The 23,082-nt window shown below is 40.1% G+C and overlaps 1 protein-coding gene across 2 annotated transcripts in view; it reads left to right on the forward strand.

Annotated features, from left to right (window-relative positions):
• Positions 1–23,082, forward strand: part of LOC139474870 (uncharacterized) — a 112,417-nt gene that overhangs the window by 7,729 nt on the left and 81,606 nt on the right. For both annotated transcript variants that reach the window (XM_071258057.1, XM_071258058.1), the window contains exons 2-3: positions 3,985–4,177; positions 6,473–6,611. In XM_071258057.1, the coding sequence (XP_071114158.1) occupies positions 6,486–6,611 (126 nt within the window). In that variant the 5' untranslated portion in view covers positions 3,985–4,177; positions 6,473–6,485. The remainder of the gene's footprint in view (positions 1–3,984; positions 4,178–6,472; positions 6,612–23,082) is intronic.

Genomic DNA, 23,082 nt, shown 5'->3' on the forward strand with positions numbered 1-23,082 from the left:
GCGGCCATTTGGTAAAAAAATACAAAGTTGAAAAAATGACAAAAATACGCAATAAAGGTCAAATATTACGAATAAAGAACTAAATGTTACTAATAACAAAACAATGAGATGAGGGTTCAAAAAAGTTGAAATAAAGGTCGAAAGTACACAATATTAATAGTCAAATGTTACGAAAAGACGTCATAAGAAAAGAAAGAACAATGTGTACGAAAGAACATCAGTGAGCACGACCTTTATTGCATACTTTTGTCCTTTTTTTCAACTTTGTATTTTTTGGCCGAATGGCCGCCCATATATATCAGTACGTCTTAGCTATCATGTCCTTGATATTCGAATGGCATCATTATGATAAACCTATAAAAAAATATGGACTACTTGTCTGGACTTTCATAACAGATGAACATGCACAGCTCATGTTCCATGCTAAAATTTGACACCACTATAGCATGTGGATATTTATCTGCTGATTAGTTAAACATTGTTCAGATATAATATCCTGTAATGTTACACTTTATATGTCCTATGCATAATGCAACTGCAAGAAGATGCTATCAATAAAAAGTGTCATCTATTCACCTCTTGTCCTTGACCATCAGAAACCTTGTCCTCCAAGACAACCTTGACCTTCACATGAATGTTGAAACATAAATGGGTCTGTCAGACATGCTGAGGCTTCGTGCTTGTCAGGTCACCTATATTGGATTTTCAGTTTGTTCTAGGTGTTCTGCAGTGTGTCAGGGGCCTCAGTAGTCATTGGACCATGACTATCACTGATCCCAGAATCCGGCTGGGAGCCACATGGAGGGGTGGCTGTGAATGGAGATGCGCTGACATTCATTTTGCATTTTGCATTGTGATTAGTTTATATATAGTGTTTGAAGAGCATTTTTCAGCATCCCAATAGGATCAGCGGAGCATTTGTGAAGCGTTTCTGATGTTTTCTGTAAACTAATACTGGAACCAGTTATCTTATGTTTGCAAGTTTTTTTAGTTTATTTTTAATGGTAAACTGCTCTCTCCTCAACACAACAAATACTCAGCATATTGCTACCAGTGCACTCTCCCCAACACAGCCAATACATCTATCTCAGCCCAGCAAGGTGTCCCAGTGGTTAGAGCAGTGGGTATGCATCCCACCTCCTGAGCTTCAACCCCTACAATTGAACAAAATGTAACATTTTCTTAACATGGTTCATATTCCCACTCAGATACACTCGGAAAAATGCTAAATGTGAGACAAAACCCAACTCACAAAAACTCAACATGTTTTACCTAAAGTGTTTTTTTGTGACAATGCAATAGGTGCCATAATAGAAGGAGATCAGTACATTCTCTGACATGTCAGAACTCTGCCATACTGCCATTTAGCTGCTTCATACTCTGCTCTCTGTGACCTTTGACCTTGAATAGATGTCAGTGTACAGCAGATGCAGAATACCGTATTCGACGTAATAAGCGCCCAGGGCGCTCTAAAAATTAGAAAGAGGGGGCTCTTATTAGAATATAATTGAAAGAGTTGAAAGATCGTAAATTTTGTGGTTTAGGCTGACAGCCTTAAATGATACAAACGGAAAGTCTGTGCGTATTAGACACGCCAGATATATTTTTCCAGAATTTATGAGATGACATGCATCAACCAAGCAAGTCTGTCCACTCGATCCCATAAGTCGCTTCATTCGACAAGCATATTCGCCTCTTACAGCAAGCATGGGTTTCTGAAGACCTACTCTAATCCAGATAGTGCCAGTGACATTTAGCGTCAGACATGATTTAAAGTTATCTTTTTTATAAATATATATCTACAAAATATATAATCATATAGTTACAGGAGCTGAGGCAATCTAGACTTGCCAAATCATTCTAGACTTGAGTTGGGTTCATTCCGTATTTTAATCGACCTGTGACTATCCGGGTTAGAATATGTCTTCAGCAACCCATGCTTGCCATAAAAGCAACTATGCTTGTCGTAAGAGGCAACTAACAGGATCGAGTGGTCAGGCTTCGCTGACTAGATTGATGCATGTCATCGTATCCAAATTGCCTGGATCGATGCTCATGATGTCAATCACTGGATTGTCTGGTCCAGACTATTATTTATTTACAGACCACCGTCATGTAGCTGGAATATTGCTGAGAGCGGCGTTAAACAACATACAAACTTATTTTAATCTCTAGGGTTTGGAGATAGACTAATCACTTGTTTACGTCAGGGAATAGCTTGAAACTATTTATCATGGCTATGAAATATCATGTCAGTTGACATGTTTCTATTGTTACTGAAATATTCTGTGATGGGGAAATGACATAGTGTTCCTGTTATTCAGTGCAGCCAGTTGTTGATTCAGTGTTCAGATAGTGACCATGAACACTATGAATACATTGAAGAACAATGTTATGTATGAAAGGTCATCTCATCAACTTGATGTGTCTGCAATGATCATTGACAGGTGAAGCAACATTGTATTGACAAGTAAAGTATATTTGTAATACTTAATCAGTTTTATTGCCAAGAAAATAAACAAACTGAGATTTGAAAGAGATTGCATAATTTAGCTTTGAGCAATCTCTTGCCATTAACTTTTTATCCCCCCGGCATATAATGCGGGGGATATAGCGATCAGCCAGTCTGTCTGTCCATCCATCCGTCCGTCTGTCCGTCTGTCCATCTGTCCGTCCGTAATCATTTCCTTTTCCGGGGCAGAACACGAATATGATTCAGTGTATTTGATCGAAACTTGGCATATCTATCAGTCACATACAGTCACATTGCTATTTAGGAATTTTAGAATTTTTTTTTTTTTCCGTGGCAATAAGTTGGACTTAGTTCTACAGGGGTGGTGTTCGTTTCAAAAACCTTTAAATACTTTTTTACAAAACTTTGCATGTCTACCAGGCACATACTGAACTGGTGCCTTTTGCTATTTAGAAACAAAAATTAAATTTATTTTTTATGTTTCCATGGCAACCAGTTGGACTTAGGTTCTATAGGGTAGAGTTTGTTTCCGGAGCATAACTCAAAACCCATTCAAAACTTTCTTACAAAACTTTTCATGTCTATCAGACCCATGCTGAACTGGTGCCTTTTGCTATTTATGAATTTTAGAAATTTTTATTTTTTACGTTTACATGGCAACAAGTTGGACTTTGGTTCTATAAGGGTGGTGTTTGTTTCCGAGGCGTAACTAAAAAATCGTTAAATTCTTTCTTACAAAACTTTGCATGTCTACCAGGCACATACTGAACTGGTGCCTTTTGTTATTTAGGAAAAAGTTTTTAGTTTATTTTTTATGTTTCCATGGCAACCAGTTGGACTTAGGTTCTATAGGGTAGAGTTTGTTTCCGGAGCATAACTAAAAAAACGTTAAATACTTTCTTACAAAACTTTGCATGTCTACCAGGCACATACTGAACTGGTGCCTTTTGCTATTTAGGAATTTTTATTTTTTTATTTTTTACGTTTCCATGGCAACAAGTTCGATTTAAGTTTTCATATAGGGTGGGTTCACTTATGGAGTATATAACAAATAAACTGTTAAATATTTCCTTGCCAAACATTGCATGTCCATATATAAAGTACATACTGAACAGGTGCCATTTGATATTAAGGAGTTTTAGAAATGTTTATTTTAGAATTTCCATTGCAGCTATTTTGACATGGGGTAAAAGAAATGTTGGGTCAGTTACCTGGTTTTGGACCATAACGTGTTAAAATGGGTGGGGGATATAGATGACTTCGTTGACTATATGCTTGTTTATTGTAATTTGTACGGAATTGCACATTTACTTGTGGTTACTTTACAGACAGCTGCCGGTGGGGGGTATGTCATTTTTCTGATGACTCTTGTCTTCCTACACGAACTTGCCGATAGGGCACTGCCCCGACCCACACAACTAGGCAAGGGAAAGACAGCAGATGACATATACATGGTCTGTTGCAGTAACCTATCTGATGCCCTGCTGATGCAACTTCTGTTCATGTTTCAGACTCTATAAAGTTTACCTAGTTCAGAACTAGGACGTACAGTGATATTCCTGGCCGGCCAACCTTCACATCTGTCGTGTGACCTTGAGGAGTGTGGCAACAGAACTCCAGACAGACAGCTTAGTAGGACAGACAACATACAGAACACAAGCCACCTCAGCCAACTCAATCACATTACCAGCAGTACCATTACTGGTAGGTATGGGAACTGATGGATGTTACATATGAACATCATACAATACTTGATGTATGTTAACAGCTTAGCTTTATGAAATGTATAATGTTCTGCAGTAAGCATTTTCTGGAAATATTGGCAGATGTAGGAATATATTTGCAGCTAATTTCATTCCCCAATTCATTTCATAACAATTAACTAATTTTATGGCTTTGCAGGGGTAACATGTATTACTTAGTTCTATGTTGTTAACATTTAAGGCAATCTCATTATACAATGTTGAAATTCCTTAGAATTTAAGAAAAAATAGGAATTTTAAACAATCCCAATTTTGAATACAATAACAGTTTTTTTCTCCAAAATTGCCTGCCAGGGGTCATGTTATAACCATTCTGGCAGGTCTGACATAGGCAGTGATATAACCATACTGGCAGGTCTGACAGGCAGTGATATAACTATACCGGCAGGTCTGACAAAGGCAAGGATATAACTATACTGGCAGGTCTGACAAAGGCAAGGATATAACTATACTGGCAGGTCTGACATAGGCAAGGATATAACCATACTGGCAGGTCTGACATAGGCAAGGATATAACTATACTGGCAGGTCTGACATAGGCAGTGATATAACTATACTGGCAGGTCTGACAAAGGCAAGGATATAACTATACTGGCAGGTCTGACATAGGCAGTGATATAACCATACTGGCAGGTCTGACAAAGGCAAGGATATAACTATACTGGCAGGTCTGACATAGGCAGTGATATAACCATACTGGCAGGTCTGACATAGGCAGTGATATAACTATACTGGCAGGTCTGACATAGGCAAGGATATAACTATACTGGCAGGTCTGACATAGGCAGTGATATACCGTATTTTCTTGTGTATAGTGCGCGCTTTTTTTCGAATAAACACAGCTGTGTAGAAGGGGGTGCGCATTATACACGAATTATGAGTTTGGATGTTTTTTTCCCCCATGGAAAGACATTACCGTGAGCACGAAACACCGGAAATACCATGTCAGCAAATCCATCCTGAAGTACGCAAAATAATCATGTAATTACACTGTCTGGCTATAAAAAGTGTTCTTTGTATATCTGGACTTATGTTTGTAACTTATTTCATTAATTTTATTCAAAATTCCTAATAATATTGTTTTTATTAATTTCGGCGAAATCGTGTGTGAAGCAATCGGAAGATCGCACAACTCACCGTTATTAACAGCAACCACGGTCAGAATAACGCTATTGACGCCTTGAAACGAACTTTAGTTGACAGAGAATGGATACATATATCATAAATGACATACTTTGACTCGTTAAAAGTCATATTTGTTTTTGTTTGACGATTCTATGTCAACATGAAATTCTCGCGATCACGTGCCCGTGAGCCTTGACGGTGACTGGTCAGACTGGTTCCAGGTAAAAAAATAATACCTGGCAATAGCGATCAGCTGTTTTGCTTAGGGTTATTATCATTTTAAATATGTTTAGTAAAGGCTGCATATAATTAAGAAAATAATGGAATATATTATTCCTGATAAAAAAAATAGTTTCAGATACAATTGTTGCCAATCCTTGCATTAAAAATCCTATAAAGTTATATCATTGGGTGTGTCTTGACCGAATCACCGGTCGATTCCAAGAAAACGTGTGTACGGCTGATTGCTGTTTCCGGCTTAGTTTACGAGAAAATACACAAGGTAATATTAATCCCTAGATATAAAACAATGCCTAGCAGAACAATAAATACTATTTAAACGGTAAATAAACATGTCTGGTGATTTTTTATCTCAAATTTCGAATTTGTACTGACGAAGTTTCTCAGCACCCGTTCGTTTGCCGGACTTCGCTAAAAGGGTACGGTGTTAAATTTTTCTGCGCATAATGTTCAAATTTCTTTTTTTCCAAAATATTGAACCCGCTAGAGGGGGGTGCGCATTATACATGGGTGCGCACTATACTCAAGAAAATACGGTAACCATACTGGCAGGTCTGACATAGGCAAGGATATAACTATACTGGCAGGTCTGACATAGGCAGTGATATAACCATACTGGCAGGTCTGACAAAGGCAAGGATATAACTATACTGGCAGGTCTGACATAGGCAAGGATATAACTATACTGGCAGGTCTGACATAGGCAGTGATATAACCATACTGGCAGGTCTGACAAAGGCAAGGATATAACCATACTGGCAGGTCTGACATAGGCAATGATATAACTATACTGGCATAATATAACTATACTTGCATATCTGACCTAGGCCATGTTATGACTTTGTTACAGTGTATTGTGTGTACGTTGCAGGGCGGGGCAAGGCATGAGGTGTGTGGCAGGGAAGGTGCCGGGGATCCCGGAGGCATGTGGCCTGTATGACCCCCAGTACGAGAGCGATGCTTGTGGTGTGGGATTTATCGTCAATATTGATGGTCTGCGTTCACACAGGGTAAGTAGTATGCGATGTTACTATCTTAATAAAATAAGGTAGCAGGGAGGCTTCAGGCCTCATTCAGCACCTGCTGAGATAGTTTGCTATTACCAGTGAATTGTCTCTGCCTTGATGATGATGGAGAAAGTGTGTTACAACCAGAGTATGTGATGACTCAGTGTAGTATCATCACAATAAGGTAGAGTGGGTTGGAAAGAGAAAGCATAACACTTCTGACTGGTATTTGTTATCAGTGTTCGTGTGTCGTCTGGGAAATATGCTTTTCTACTGTTAGGGCATATTCTGATAAAAATATGTTTTGTTTAGGTCAGGTGAAATGTGGTTTAAAGTTGCGTTCAAGATTATTGCACTTAAATAGCGATGTGCATGCACGTGCTAGCGTGGGTGGGTGGTATCTCTCTCTCTTTTGTCTGCTAACATATGTTTATTTTGTGCTAAGCATACCCATCCTCATGCAATGATCCACATGACAACAATTCTGGTATCACATTTTTGTGTGCACAATATTCCCAAACTTTGTACAACAATACATCTTACTATCAAAATCTTAAGATTGTCACAAACCGCAGTGGTTTCTGCCATATGGATTAGTTCCCAGCTACCTTTAGCAGTCTGGTTGGATGAATCTATCCTTAGCTGATACCAATGTAGGGGGCAAGGGTGGCCAAGTCGTCTAAGGCGCCGCGATTCGCTGTGCAGAGTTGCGTCCTCTGGACACGTCAGAAACCTATGATTGTGGGTTCGAATCCCAGTTCACCCCGATTATATTTCTAGGTTTGTCAGCACCAAACTAGTGCACGTGGGTTTCACCTAAGCGGTAAACGCCTGAGACCTGTATCACTTCGGGCTTTCCTCCCACATAAGGCTGACAGGCCGCGATATAACTGGAATAATTTTAAAAGCGATACCAATGTAGGGTGTAGGGTGTAGGGAGTTCCTATTGACACATGACATATTGTGTGCATCCCATGTTTAGGGATTTGTTTTCGAATTTAACTTTTTATTATCCCCCCGACATATAAAGACGGGGGAATATAGCCATCAGTCCGTCCGTCCGTCCGTCCGTCCGTCTGTCTGTAATCATTGTTTGTCCGGAGCATATTTCCTAAACTGTACAACCTAGCTTCACAATACTTGTCACTTACCAATCAGGCTCAGTAGTAGTGCCTTTTGCTATTTAGAGATTTTTAGAAATTTTTGTTTTTTGTCGTTTCCATGGAAATATGATTAACTTCGGAAATTTGAGGGTACTGCTCTTGTCCGGAGCATATTTCCTAAACCGTACAACCTAGCTTCCCAAAACTTGGTACACTCAACAATCAGGCTCAGTAGAAGTGCCTTTTGCTATTTAGAGATTTTGAGAATTTTACATTTTTGTCGTTTCCATGCAAATATGATGAACTTAGGAAATTTGAGGGTAGTGCTCTTGTCCGGACCATATCTCCTGAACCATACAACTTAGCTTCTCAAAAGTTTTTACACCTATCAAGCAGGTTATGTAGTGGTACCTTTGCTATTAACAGATTTTTCTTTTTTTTTCTTTTTTCAATTTACAGAGAAAATTGATGGATCATATCTTCTAAACCAGAGATTCACCAAACTTTATGCACATATCAATCATGTTCACTAGTAGTGCAGTTTGTTATTTATAGATTTTAATCTTTTTAATTTGTAACCCCTGACATATAATTCTAAGGTGTACTATTTACCGATATCATATACTATATATGATGTGAGCTACATAACCTAGTACATTCTCTTTATGCCTTTGTGTCATGAGGCTACTACAGAGCTATTCATATGTGAATCTGCGAAGTTATTGTTATTACAATTTCATGAGATCATCAGAAAGTGAGCTACATGAACCAATATTTAATAACCTTCATTATATTTCTGGTTTTGGCATCAAGGAAAAAGATTACCTTGCCAATCTAAATACATTTGAAGATACACACAGTTTACCGACTTGCCACGTCGGGGGGATATGACAAAATATGATATTTACTGGCACTAATGTTATAAACATCTGACCAGTGAAGATCCAGGGTAGAATAGGTCTTCAGCAACCCATGCTTGCCGTAAGAGGCGACTAAACTTGTCGTAAGCAGCGACTAACAGGATCGGGTGGTCAGACTCACTGACTTCACATGTCATTTTATCCCAATTGAGTAGATCGTTGCTCATGATGTCAATCACTGGATTGTGTGGTCCAGATATGATTATTTACAGACAGCTGTCATACAGCTGGAATATTGCTGAGTGCAGCGTTATGCAAAAAACCCAACAAACTATAAACATCTTCAGATATTATCTCAGACACTTTTGACCAAATTGTGTTGGTAAACATACACATTAAAGGACTTTGAACACATTGAACATGCTGAAATGGCAGTTTTCAAATAGAGTATATGTATAATAACGAGGTGACCTCCAATATCGTGTCCTCCATGGATGCAGATGATGTGTGCGTGATCTGACATTGACGGCAGTACACAAACACTAGTTGGTGCTGAGTGACCCAGGACCCATGCAGACAGTAGTTGGTCCTGAGGGACCTAGGACCCATACAGACATAGTTGGTGCTGAGTGACCCAAGACCCATACAGACAGTAGTTGGTCCTGAGGGACCTAGGACCCATACAGACATAGTTGGTGCTGAGTGACCCAGGACCCATACAGACATAGTTGGTGTTGAGTGACCCAAGACCCATACAGACATAGTTGGTGCTGAGTGACCCAGGACCCATACAGACAGTAGTTGGTGCTGAGTGACCCAGGACCCATACAGACAGTAGTTGGTGCTGAGTGACCCAAGACCCATACAGACAGTAGTTGGTGCTGAGTGACCCAGGACCCATACAGACATAGTTGGTGCTGAGTGACCCAGGACCCATACAGACATAGTTGGTGCTGAGTGACCCAGGACCCATACAGACATAGTTGGTGCTGTGTGACCCAGGACCCATACAGACAGACAGTAGTTGGTGCTGAGTGACCCAGGACCCATACAGACAGTAGTTGGTGCTGAGTGACCCAGGACCCATACAGACAGACAGTAGTTGGTGCTGAGTGACCCAGGACCCATACAGACAGTAGTTGGTGCTGAGTGACCCAGGACCCATACAGACAGTAGTTGGTGCTGAGTGACCCAGGACCCATACAGACAGTAGTTGGTGCTGAGTGACCCAGGACCCATACAGACAGACAGTAGTTGGTGCTGTGTGACCCAGGACCCATACAGACATAGTTGGTGCTGAGTGACCCAGGACCCATACAGACATAGTTTGTGCTGAATGACCGAGGACCCATACAGACAGTAGTTGGTGCTGAGTGACCCAAGACCCATACAGACAGTAGTTGGTGCTGAGTGACCCAAGACCCATACAGACATAGTTGGTGCTGAGTGACCCAAGACCCATACAGACATAGTTGGTGCTGAGTGACCCAGGACCCATACAGACATAGTTGGTGCTGAGTGACCCAGGACCCATACAGACAGTAGTTGGTGCTGAGTGACCCAGGACCCATACAGACAGTAGTTGGTGCTGAGTGACCCAGGACCCATACAGACAGACAGTAGTTGGTGCTGAGTGACCCAGGACCCATACAGACAGTAGTTGGTGCTGAGTGACCCAGGACCCATACAGACAGTAGTTGGTGCTGAGTGACCCAAGACCCATACAGACATAGTTGGTGCTGAGTGACCCAAGACCCATACAGACATAGTTGGTCCTGAGTGACCCAGGACCCATACAGACAGTAGTTGGTGCTGAGTGACCCAAGACCCATACAGACAGTAGTTGGTGCTGAGTGACCCAGGACCCATACAGACATAGTTTGTGTTGAGTGACCCAGGACCCATACAGACAGTAGTTGGTGCTGAGTGACCCAAGACCCATACAGACAGTAGTTGGTGCTGAGTGACCCAGGACCCATACAGACATAGTTGGTGCTGAGTGACCCAGGACCCATACAGACATAGTTGGTGCTGAGTGACCCAGGACCCATACAGACATAGTTGGTGCTGAGTGACCCAAGACCCATACAGACAGTAGTTGGTGCTGAGTGACCCAGGACCCATACAGACAGTAGTTGGTGCTGAGTGACCCAGGACCCATACAGACATAGTTGGGGCTGAGTGACCCAGGACCCATACAGACAGTAGTTGGTGCTGAGTGACCCAAGACCCATACAGACAGTAGTTGGTGCTGAGTGACCCAGGACCCATACAGACAGTAGTTGGTGCTGAGTGACCTAGGACCCATACAGACATAGTTGGTGCTGAGTGACCCAGGACCCATACAGACAGTAGTTGGTGCTGAGTGACCCAGGACCCATACAGACAGTAGTTGGTGCTGAGTGACCCAAGACCCATACAGACAGTAGTTGGTGCTGAGTGACCCAGGACCCATACAGACATAGTTGGTGCTGAGTGACCTAGGACCCATACAGACATAGTTGGTGCTGAGTGACCCAGGACCCATACAGACAGTAGTTGGTGCTGAGTGACCCAAGACCCATACAGACAGACAGTAGTTGGTGTTGAGTGACCCAAGACCCATACAGACATAGTTGGTGCTGAAATGACCCAGGACCCATACAGACATAGTTGGTGCTGAGTGACCCAGGACCCATACAGACAGTAGTTGGTGCTGTGTGACCCAGGACCCATACAGACAGTAGTTGGTGCTGTGTGACCCAGGACCCATACAGACAGACATAGTTGGTGCTGAGTGACCCAGGACCCATACAGACAGTAGTTGGTGCTGAGTGACCCAGGACCCATACAGACATAGTTGGTGCCAAGTGACCCAGGACCCATACAGACCTCGTTGGTGCCAAGTGACCCTGACATAGTTTGCACAAAGTAACCCTTAGATGTTTGGTGCTGAGTGACCTGGGAATTTTTTAAGCCAGTCAGTGTCAGTGACATCTTTAGTATGCCAGACGTGATGATACACTCCATGGTATAGAATGAGGAGGAATGGTTTATCAGTATGACATATGATATCTATGATGTTTTTATATGTATATGTGTGTCTGTTCATCAGTTACTCATAGATGAAGGCCTGGAATAAATTACCATCATTGAACTAGCTGACACAGGAGAACTTGGCGGTTCATATACAGTATAGATATAACCAAAGACATCTGCTGTGGACATACCATTTATATACTAAGCATGTTGATAACTCACAAGCTATGTCATGTTGAATAGCATGTTATGCTTGACGGTTTTCTCAAGATGTGGATCTAATACTGAACAAGGCTGACATAGTACTGTTTGTGCTTGTCCTGAACTTCTTTTAAAATAAGTGCACATCAAATGCATTAAAATACACTGTGACCCAAATAATTTGAATGATGGCCTCTTTTGGGGAGATATTTTGTGGATATTATGGCATTACTATTTTGGGTCTTGATTGGAATATTTTTACAGTAATAAATTTGGGTAGGAATTATGTAGGTAGGAAAGAGTGTGTGTGACAGAAACATGCACAAAGACAAAGGGAGCATATAAGGGACATTAGAATGGCTTAGCCTTCATCAATTCATTAGATTTTACTTCATCACCCATTGACAATTTCATCTGAATTTCAAAATTTTTAAATGACTCATGAGACACAAAAAGCCATGGAAGCAGCAGAATTTTATTGATTATATTTGAGAAGCCAAACCTAATTATAGGCATAGTTTGTTTTATGGCAAGATTGGCAACTGTATTACAGAATTCTCACGAATTGTTCTTTCACAAAGATGTACATGTACATGCATCAACACCTGCCTCATCTCCATGTCAACAGCACCTAAACCTACCAATACCGTTTCAGTTACAGGAATAATTTCTCATCTGTAGGCACACCATGGTTCTGAGACTTGAGGGTAGTTGAGCAGGACAGAGTCAGCTGCTACTCACTGTCGTGCTACGATCTTGCTGTATCTCTTCAAGCTTCAACAGAGCTGTGTATGCTGTGTATTATCATGATTAAATCAGCTTTCTTTTTTTATAAGACCTTGGAGCATAGGAAGTATTTTGCAATTGCAATGGGAAGGGCTAGGTGAGGGATATTCATTGTCTGGGTCATCCTTATGTCATGGCTGGTGGAGACAGTTGCAACTCATTGACTTTGGAATTTGGTCAGACACAATTTTCTGAAAAAACAAACCCAACAGCTTTTTAAACTTTTTTGACAATTATTTTTTATTTTCATGTTTTGGTAGAATACTTTTCAAATATTATTAATTTTGATATGTATTCTTGGGGTTCTGTTTAATATATATGTATATATCTATACTCATGATGTATTCCTGTGAGGAAAGCAATTCAATTACATGTTCATTGGTTTCCCCAAGGCAGTTTTATGTTGACTACAAGGGGAAATGATTACAATGGGAATCTACTGGGTGCAATAGGTGTTTGCTTCAGCTCATGTAAACATTTGATGGTGAATACCTGGATTTCCATTATGATTGTGACATGTCATTTAACTACCCTGCACCTAGTTACAAGATGTCCAACCCTAACATGAACAGTCCAGATGATAAGTGAAGGACACCTTTTGTCATTTTTTAAATGTAGAAATTTTTTCACCCTGTGAAGTAGAGCTAAGTGGTTACTGTATCATTCATGAAAATATTTATCATGATTCAAGGGGACCACAGGCACATTTTCCGATTGAATGCATCTATGTTCAAGGATGTTTTCCGATCTCTTTCCACAGATAGGTTTGTGTGTGCATGCTCAATAGAACCGAGGCAGATACACCTACATCTTGAAGGCCCTGATTCTGTGGTAATCAGACAGAGGAGTTTAACCATAGGGACTGATCTGAAGGGAAAAACTATAACCATGGTTACATGTGAAGGGGGCTCACTTGCGTGAGATAAGGTGTAAGCGAACTGAAGAAAGACTAGACATTTACGGAACTGAGTAAATATGATCTTAAGGAACGAGAACTATTGTTCATAATTGACATGCCCAGTAAGATACAGCCTGTTTTCTGTTGGGTCCAGCCCTCCCATGTCTAAGGAAACAAATTGTTATGGACATATGATTATATAGCAAACAGGTTTCATGCGATACATTGTGTTCATGATGAAATGTCTGCCTTAGATAGTGTATCCAAGATGAAGTGTCTGCCTTAGATAGTGTTTCCAAGATGAAGTGTCTGCCTTAGATAGTGTTTCCAAGATGAAGTGTCTGCCTTAGATAATGTATCCAATATGAAGTGTCTGCTTTAGATAGTGTATCCAAGATGAAGTGTCTGCCTTAGATGGGGTATCCAAGATGAAGTGTCTGTCTTAGATAGTGTATCCAAGGTGAAATGTCTGCCTTAGATAATGTATCCAAGATGAGGTGTCTGTCTTAGATAGTGTATCCAAGATGAAGTGTCTCTCTTAGATAGGGTATCCAAGATGAAGTGTCTGTCTTAGATAGTGTATCCCAGAAAAAGTGTCTGTCTTAGATAATGTATTCTGTTTTCTGTTGGGTCCAGCCCTCCCATGTCTAAGGAAACAAATTGTTATGGACATATGATTATATAGCAAACAGGTTTCATGCAATACATTGTGTTCATGATGAAATGTCTGCCTAAGATAGTGTATCCAAGATGAAGTGTCTGCCTTAGATAGTGTTTCCAAGAGGAAGTGTCTGCCTTAGATAGTGTACCCGAGATGAAGTGTCTGCCTTAGATAGTGTATCCAAGATGAAGTGTCTCTCTTAGATAATGTATCCAAGATGAAGTGTCTGTCTTAGATGTGTATCCAAGATGAAGTGTCTGTCTAAGATAGGGTATCCAAGATAAAGTGTCTGTCTTAGATACCGTATATCGCTGTGTATAAGGCGAGTTTTTCGTACCTAAAATGAGGGGGCTAAGAAGGGGGGTCGTCTTATACACGGAGTCGAAGATCTCACATTTTTTTCCACTGGCAATGTCAACCGGCGTCCGATAGGCAGCCCAGCATTTGACAATAAAATTTCGCATTTCGTCCTAAATAACTGTTCAAATAACTATTTCCATACATAAACATGATTTGTATCTCTTTTCCTTGAATAAAGTTTAATAATTTCTGCAAATAAAGTTGAAATGACCCTCTCCTCGATGCAGATTGTCAAACCAGCTGACACGGTAAAACAATCAACATCCGTGAGTAGAGAGCCGGAAGTACTGGTAATCATTTGCATATTGCACATGTGACCTAACATGTGATAACCGGTGAAGCTGAAATCAATTCCCGCTGTTTTTACAGTTGTATTAACAAGTGTTGGAGACGGTGTGGACAAGTGATTGTGGAATAAACACGCTGAATGTGAAGCAAACATAAGCCTAGTTAGTTACAACATAGTTAATTGGCGATTAAATTACTCACCATTGTCTCTTATATGTTATTACTTCATAAATGAATTTTATTTTACGGGCACCAATTTGGTGTCGTACCGTGTAAACACAAAATGGCGACGTGTGCCGGAGTTACACACGCGACCTATCATTGTAGAAAAAAACCAACGCAAGATAAACATATTTTTATTGCATATATAAGGTTTGGGTGTGCACTTGTGATGTGTGCGAAACACGCATCAGTCGGAAAGCGCACATTAAATCTCCAAAGTAACTAACTAACTAATTTGTGATGTCCGTGTTCGAAATACGCTACAGTCGGCAAGAGCACGTTAAATCTTCTACCGGTATATCAGTCCGACTTGTCATGTGTTTCATTCCAGGTCGCCTTATACACGGAGTATAGGATTTTGGGTTGATTTTTAAGGCGTGTACAGGGGGGTCGTCTTATACGTGGGGTCGCCTTATACACAGCGATATACGGTAATGTATCCAAGATGAATTGTCAGCCTTAGATAGTGTATCCAAGATGAAGTGTCTGTCTTAGATAATGTATCCAAGATGAAGTGTCTGTCTTAGATAGTGTATCCAAGATGAAGTGTCTGTCTTAGATAATGTATCCAAGATGAAGTGTCTCTCTTAGATAGTGTATCCAAGATGAAGTGTCTCTCTTAGATAATGTATCCAAGATGAAGTGTCTCTCTTAGATGTGTATCCAAGATGAAGTGTCTGCCTTAGATAGTGTACCCAAGATGAAGTGTCTGCCTTAGATAATGTATCCAAGATGAAGTGTCTGCCTTAGATAGCGTACCCAAGATGAAGTGTCTGCCTGAGATAGTGTATCCAAGATGAAGTGTCTGCCTTAGATAGTGTATCCAAGATGAAATGTCTGCCTTAGATAATGTATCCAAGATGAAATGTCTGCCTTAGATAGTGTTTCCAAGATGCAGTGTCTGCCTTAGATAATGTATCCAAGATGAAATGTCTGCCTTAGATAGTGTACCCAAGATGAAGTGTCTGTCTTAGATAGTGTTTCCAAGATGAAGTGTCTGCCTTAGTGTATCCAAGATGAAATGTCTGCCTTAGATAGTGTATCCAAGATGAAGTGTCTGCCTTAGATAATGTATCCAAGATGAAATGTCTGCCTTAGATAATGTATTCAAGATGAAGTGTCTGCCTTAGATAATGTATCCAAGATGAAATGTCTGCCTTAGATAGTGTTTCCAAGATGCAGTGTCTGCCTTAGATAATGTATCCAAGATGAAATGTCTGCCTTAGATAGTGTACCCAAGATGAAGTGTCTGTCTTAGATAGTGTTTCCAAGATGAAGTGTCTGCCTTAGTGTATCCAAGATGAAATGTCTGCCTTAGATAGTGTATCCAAGATGAAGTGTCTGCCTTAGATAATGTATCCAAGATGAAATGTCTGCCTTAGATAATGTATTCAAGATGAAGTGTCTGCCTTAGATAATGTATCCAAGATGAAGTGTCAGCCTTAGATAGTGTACCCAAGATGAAGTGTCTGCCTTAGATAGTGTATTCAAGATGAAGTGTCTGCCTTAGATAGTGTACCCAAGATGAAATGTCTGCCTTAGATAGTGTATTCAAGATGAAGTGTCTGCCTTAGATAGTGTACCCAAGATGAAGTGTCTGCCTTAGATAATGTACCCAAGATGAAGTGTCAGCCTTAGATAGTGTACCCAAGATGAAATGTCAGCCTTAGATAGTGTACCCAAGATGAAGTGTCTGCCTTAGATAATGTATTCAAGATGAAGTGTCTGCCTTAGATAATGTATCCAAGATGAAGTGTCAGCCTTAGATAGTGTACCCAAGATGAAATGTCAGCCTTAGATAATGTATCCAAGATGAAGTGTCAGCCTTAGATAGTGTACCCAAGATGAAATGTCAGCCTTAGATAGTGTATCCAAGATGAAGTGTCAGCCTTAGATAGTGTACCCAAGATGAAGTGTCAGCCTTAGATAGTGTACCCAAGATGAAGTGTCTGCCTTAGATAATGTATTCAAGATGAAGTGTCTGCCTTAGATAGTGTACCCAAGATGAAATGTCTGCCTTAGATAATGTATTCAAGATGAAGTGTCTGCCTTAGATAGTGTAACCAAGAGGAAGTGTCTGCCTTAGATAGTGTACCCAAGATGAAGTGTCTCTCTTAGATAATGTATCCAAGATGAAGTGTCTGCCTTAGATAATGTACCCAAGATGAAGTGTCAGCCTTAGATAGTGTATCCAAGATGAAATGTCTGCCTTAGATAGTGTACCCAAGATGAAATGTCAGCCTTAGATAGTGTATTCAAGATGAAGTGTCTGCCTTAGATAGTGTACCCAAGATGAAGTGTCAGCCTTAGATAGTGTATCCAAGATGAAGTGTCTGCCTTAGATAGTGTACCCAAGATGAAGTGTCAGCCTTAGATAGTGTACCCAAGATGAAGTGTCTGCCTTAGATAATGTATTCAAGATGAAGTGTCTGCCTTAGATAATGTACCCAAGATGAAATGTCAGCCTTAGATAATGTATCCAAGATGAAGTGTCTGCCTTAGATAGTGTACCCAAGATGAAGTGTCAGCCTTAGATAGTGTACCCAAGATGAAGTGTCTGCCTTAGATAATGTATTCAAGATGAAGTGTCTGCCTTAGATAGTGTACCCAAGATGAAATGTCTGCCTTAGATAGTGTATCCAAGATGAAGTGTCTGCCTTAGATAGTGTAACCAAGAGGAAGTGTCTGCCTTAGATAGTGTACCCAAGATGAAGTGTCAAGAACCAAAGCTTTGCAAAGCTTTGCAAAGCTTGCTTAGTTTTCTTCAGGGATGCCCACCTCCTGTCAGCTTACAAAGTTGCTGTCCTTTTATGCTTTCAGTGCCTGTCATATGTTCGAGTGAAATGTTGTAGTGTAAACAAACTGCTCAAGCATATATACAGTGTCATATTTTGTTAGTGATTCCGTAATTCAGATCAACAAACCACTCAAAGCACTGGACTCAACCATGCCGCTTCACTCAATATATTTGCTGACACCAAAGAGTTCACGTTTATTTAGTCATGGTAGAAAGGAGATAAACATACTGTGTTTTCAATGTAGAGCTAGGTTACCTGTAGATTTAACCGTGCTAAATTTAACATTTGAAACCTGAGGCTGCATGTTTGCTTCCAAATACAATTTAGCGCGGTTAAATCTACACGCAACCTAGCTCTTCATATTTCTTACAGCAGCATCATTGCATTGATATGTATATATATTCTTTACAGGTTATAGTGTATACATGTACTGTCTGAAATGTTTAAAGGAGTACTGACACACAGCAGTGAAAGTATTGTGCAAGTTTCATTTAGATTGCACTCACTAACAGTGCTATAGAGGGTGGAACATATTCCTGTATGTTTAACAAGGAGTGAAGGAAATGCTGCTAGAGCTGTGTGTCATCTGGGGAACACTTGCTGAAAGGAGGTTTGTCAAACCAGATCTGTCACTCCGATAGGATACCCCTCTAGGTGGAGACCTCATGACACCTCATGTTCTTAGGACGTCGTGTCAAGTGAACTTTCTAATCAGCCAATGGGTATTAAGGCTTCTAATTTCTAGGTACTAGTGAGTGAAGCATTCAGAGAAGCATATCTTATTTCTGTATCTCGAAAACGAAGATACCATATTCGACGTAATAAGCACCCAGGGCGCTCTCACAATTAGAAATAAGGGGCTCTTATTAGAATATTATTTTGGTTAAAAAAACAGAGTTGAAAGATAAATTTCGTGGTTTATGCTGACAGCCTGAAATGTTTATGTACGAGAGATACATTTTCCAGAATTTAATTGCCCATAATTAAGGGTGCATATAACACACGAGTACGTATTATACGCGAATAAATAAGTGTCGTGTACATTGATCAATCGGAAGGGGTACTAATTGGTATTGTTCAATAGCGAATATATTAGCAAATATCGCCGGGGGCGGTTATTAGAGCGGGGCGCTTATTACGTCGAATACGGTAATCAGGGTTTGTGACTGTCCCAAAATATCACTGCTCCATCATATTGTTGATGTTTCTGATTACCATGGCATCTACCCCCAGAAGGTTGTACCATCAAAGACATATTTGTGTTTAGTGTTGTTTTCATTTGTACAAATCAAAAGTTCCCACCAAGGTGGTAAAGAAATGATACCAAATTGTTTTAGAAAGCTGACATCTGATTGGCTCAAGAAACCAAGCATACTCCTTCTATTGGGGTGTCCTCAGACAGGTATCACACAGGAGTAAAAGATCTGATTTCAGTGAGGTTGCAGCTTGTATTGTGTTTCAGGCAAGATGTGGCATGAAAAGGAAATTGTTTCAGATTTTAATATAAGTAAACATGTATGTTATTAGTTTTGATGAAAAAACATACCAGTAATTATTTTTTGATGTGTCCATCTGTTGCGCTTGGTAACAGCATTCAAAACAAATTCCTAAGCATTCCTCGGATATCTACAGAACATTGTACTTCATTCCACTTAACCTTCATCTGTATGTACATTGCCATGTAGAAACAAAATGATGGGGTACTTTTTTATTAAATCATTTTGAGAAATGATACATATATGCAAGATTTGGCTCTATTTGGCTCTGTAACTATATTATTTCAAAATATTCCTGAAATATTGAGTCAGAAAGTGTTTGCATTAGTAATTTATTCTTCAAACATTTAGTCTTAACTATTGTAGTGATCATGGTTGGTGATATTGAACTGTATTAAACAGGTGGTGGTGATATTTAAGACATTGTCTTGTTTTGTTTTGTATTTAGATCCAGATAGACAAGTGTTAGCACCTCTAGTGGCAATGGTAGAGGGAAACATTGTGCTCTTACAATTTACATACATATAAGTTTTCATGTTTTGTTTCCACAATTTCTCAAGCAGGCCTTTTTACAAACTTTATGGCAAATCCTAAATTAGCTTGTTGAAAATGTACATGTATGATAAGAGGTATTTGGAATCGATATTAACTTGTGTAAAGCATTAGAGGTCTATTTATGGCTTGTACGTCAACGCTCCTAGTACTGATGTTTGTGTAGCCTGCTGTATTTAGCAAGCAGTGTTAGACAATGTCATGCAAGGTCTTTGACAAGCTGTGTCTATTTCAAGACATGTTATCCATAGTTGTTGATTTCAGGTAAAAACATGCTTAAGGATATATTGTGTCCATTCAAGTTGCACCAATCTGGCTGGGAGATGTTGCTGTGAACATGATCAGAGAGTCTCAACTTTCTGTAGGAAGATAGAGATTTCCGGCTTCATGCTAGCAGCAGATGAACTTGACAGAATCCTGAGGCTGTTCATGTTCGGCTTAGGATTGATTTTTCAGTGGGAGTTGATGATATTATGACAAGCTATTTATAAAAACCTTTTTGGCCCTGGAGGAATTATGTGTGACAATGCTGAAGACTGTCAAAGCTTTGGAACTAATCCCATTTCAATGAACAGGAGACAGATATTTGTAAGAGTGTTGTGTACTTGGTGGGTGTTACAGTCAGGTGAAAAAGACACACCAGCTAGGACTGAGGGGATGTGATGGCCTCATCTGTTGCTGCTTATAGCAATGCTGAAATATAGACTTGGATAGAAAATCTAGGAGAGAAAAGTTATGTTGAGTCCTCGACAAAGGGAAAAGTTAACATCAAACAAATATGACATCAACAGTCTCCCATGCATGATGACACATGTCTGGGGTTTTCATTCTTTGCCCATACTCGTTTTAATACATACGGGTATAATGTAATTTCATGGCAGCATTGACATTCTGATGAATTCAAAGTGAGAAGAGGTAATATGTTGGCTTAGTGAACATGTTTGACAACTTGCAATTGAGCTTGTTTTATCAATGGGTACTGGATAAATGCTCTTGTTTAGATTATAGGTGCTATGTATGGTCCAACAAGCACATCGCCCATTTCAAGTTCTATGTAAATTATCACCACCCTGTTTGCCTCTTACTCTGTATATATATTTTTGTATGTATCTTTGATAAGAGATGGCAGAATAAACAAGACATGCCTTGCCCGCTATGAACCAAGTAGAGGTTGTCAGCCCACACCTTGTCCAACTATGAACCAAGTAGAGGTTGTCAGCCCACACCTTGTCCAACTATGAACCTAGTAGAGGTTGTCAGCCCACACCATGTCCAACTATGAACTAAGTAGAGGTTGTCAGCCCACACCTTGTCCAACTATGAACCAAGTAGAGGTTGTCAGCCCACACCTTGTCCAACTATGAACCAAGTAGAGGTTGTCAGCCCACACCTTGTCCAACTATGAACCAAGTAGAGGTTGTCAGCCCACACCTTGTCCAACTATGAACCAAGTAGAGGTTGTCAGCCCACACCATGTTCAAGAATGAACCTAGTAGAGGTTGTCAGCCCACACCTTGTCCAACTATGAACCTAGTAGAGGTTGTCAGCCAACACCATGTTCAAGAATGAACCTAGTAGAGGTTGTCAGCCAACACCTTGTCCAACTATGAGCCAAGTAGAGGTTGTCAGCCAACACCATGTTCAAGAATGAACCTAGTAGAGGTTGTCAGCCAACACCTTGTCCAACTATGAGCCAAGTAGAGGTTGTCAGCCAACACCATGTTCAAGAATGAACCTAGTAGAGGTTGTCAGCCAACACCATGTCCAACTATGAACCTAGTAGAGGTTGTCAGCCAACACCATGTTCAAGAATGAATTAGGCTGCAGATATGTCACGGCAAAGGCATGTACATTAATGTCAAAATTATGACACTGATGTTCCGTGGCAGTATTTGTAGCAGAAGTTTATATATATTTCACAGCTGCCTGTCTATTACTGTAGTTTCTGTTGGACACCACTGCTTACTTCATTGCCATGCTTTGCCAAGCTAGACCTGAAAGTGCAGAGCTTATAGTGGCAGGGAATGGCTGATGAAGTGGAATGTCTATTTTGGTGTTTTTTTTTAAAACTTCAGTTTTAAGTTTTATTTTGCTGAAAACATAGAACTGTTGTCCTCAGTTTTCAGATATGATTATCCTGTGAAGGTCTTCAAGTCCAGGTCTGTGACCTGAAGCACGCTGCCCTCGCCTGCTTACATGTAGATAAGCTGTGCCCTATATTTCTGGGACCTGGTGCACGGAGAGATCTTAGCACTGCAACAGTCCTACATGTGATAGCCAATTTAGTTTTATGAAAAGGACCGGAAAGAAAATGGGTTTCTTTTCACTTACTGTCACCAGGACCCTGAGTTTGTTAAAGTGGCCTTAGAGTTGTTTGATAGGCATTACTTAGAAGTTGACGGATGACAAGATAGACACAATTTTTTTTTTTATTAAAGAAGTTGTTATCCATAAAAAATTGTGTCTATCTGGCCTTAGAGTGCTTACTATTGTATAGAAAACAATAAAATTAGGTAGGATCTATAACTTGAAATTTACAAACTGGAAAATTAAAAGACTACGCAATTACCATACCTTTCATGTGAAGTTTTGCAGTAAAATATCTTTCACAAATGAATATCAGTTGCTGTCTTAAACATAATATGATAATATAATGGTAATCCATACATTGTTTTCTCCTTCAAGATTTTCTTCATCTTTGTTGTCTTATTGATGTTTGCCTATGCTGTTGAACAATTCCTAATCAAATCTGCAAAACTGTATTTCCAAATCACAACACAAAGTCGGAGGATAAGCACCAATCTTGCATGTCCTTCCTGATGTAATCCTAACAAGTTCTACACCAACGAGCCAGCCACTGTTCCTAATGCAAATCATAGCTTAAACACAAGAGAACGAATTCCTATAGACCAAGCTGATCTTTAACTGATTTGTACGGACATGACTTGAATCTGTATGAGGTAATTTGATGTCTTCACTTGTGGTCTGAGACAGCACTACTGCCGCTTGTTCATATGGAGATTGAGGAGTCAGCCTCCCCAGTTGGGGAAAAGGCCTGCCTGCATTCACTTGACCCATAATTAGCATTTGATTATGATAAATCTTCAGGGAATGGTGGGGTAGTTCAGTGGGAAGAGTGTTTGCTTGTTGAACAGAATGGTTTAGTTGGTTTGGTTCTGACAGATAGTAATTTTGTCCCACTTATGGCTCAGGTGTGATTTTAGTTGGTTA

This window comes from Haliotis cracherodii, unplaced genomic scaffold (assembly GCF_022045235.1).
Source record: "Haliotis cracherodii isolate W230 unplaced genomic scaffold, xgHalCrac1.p SCAF_3, whole genome shotgun sequence".
In the NCBI taxonomy this organism is placed as follows: domain Eukaryota; kingdom Metazoa; phylum Mollusca; class Gastropoda; order Lepetellida; family Haliotidae; genus Haliotis; species Haliotis cracherodii.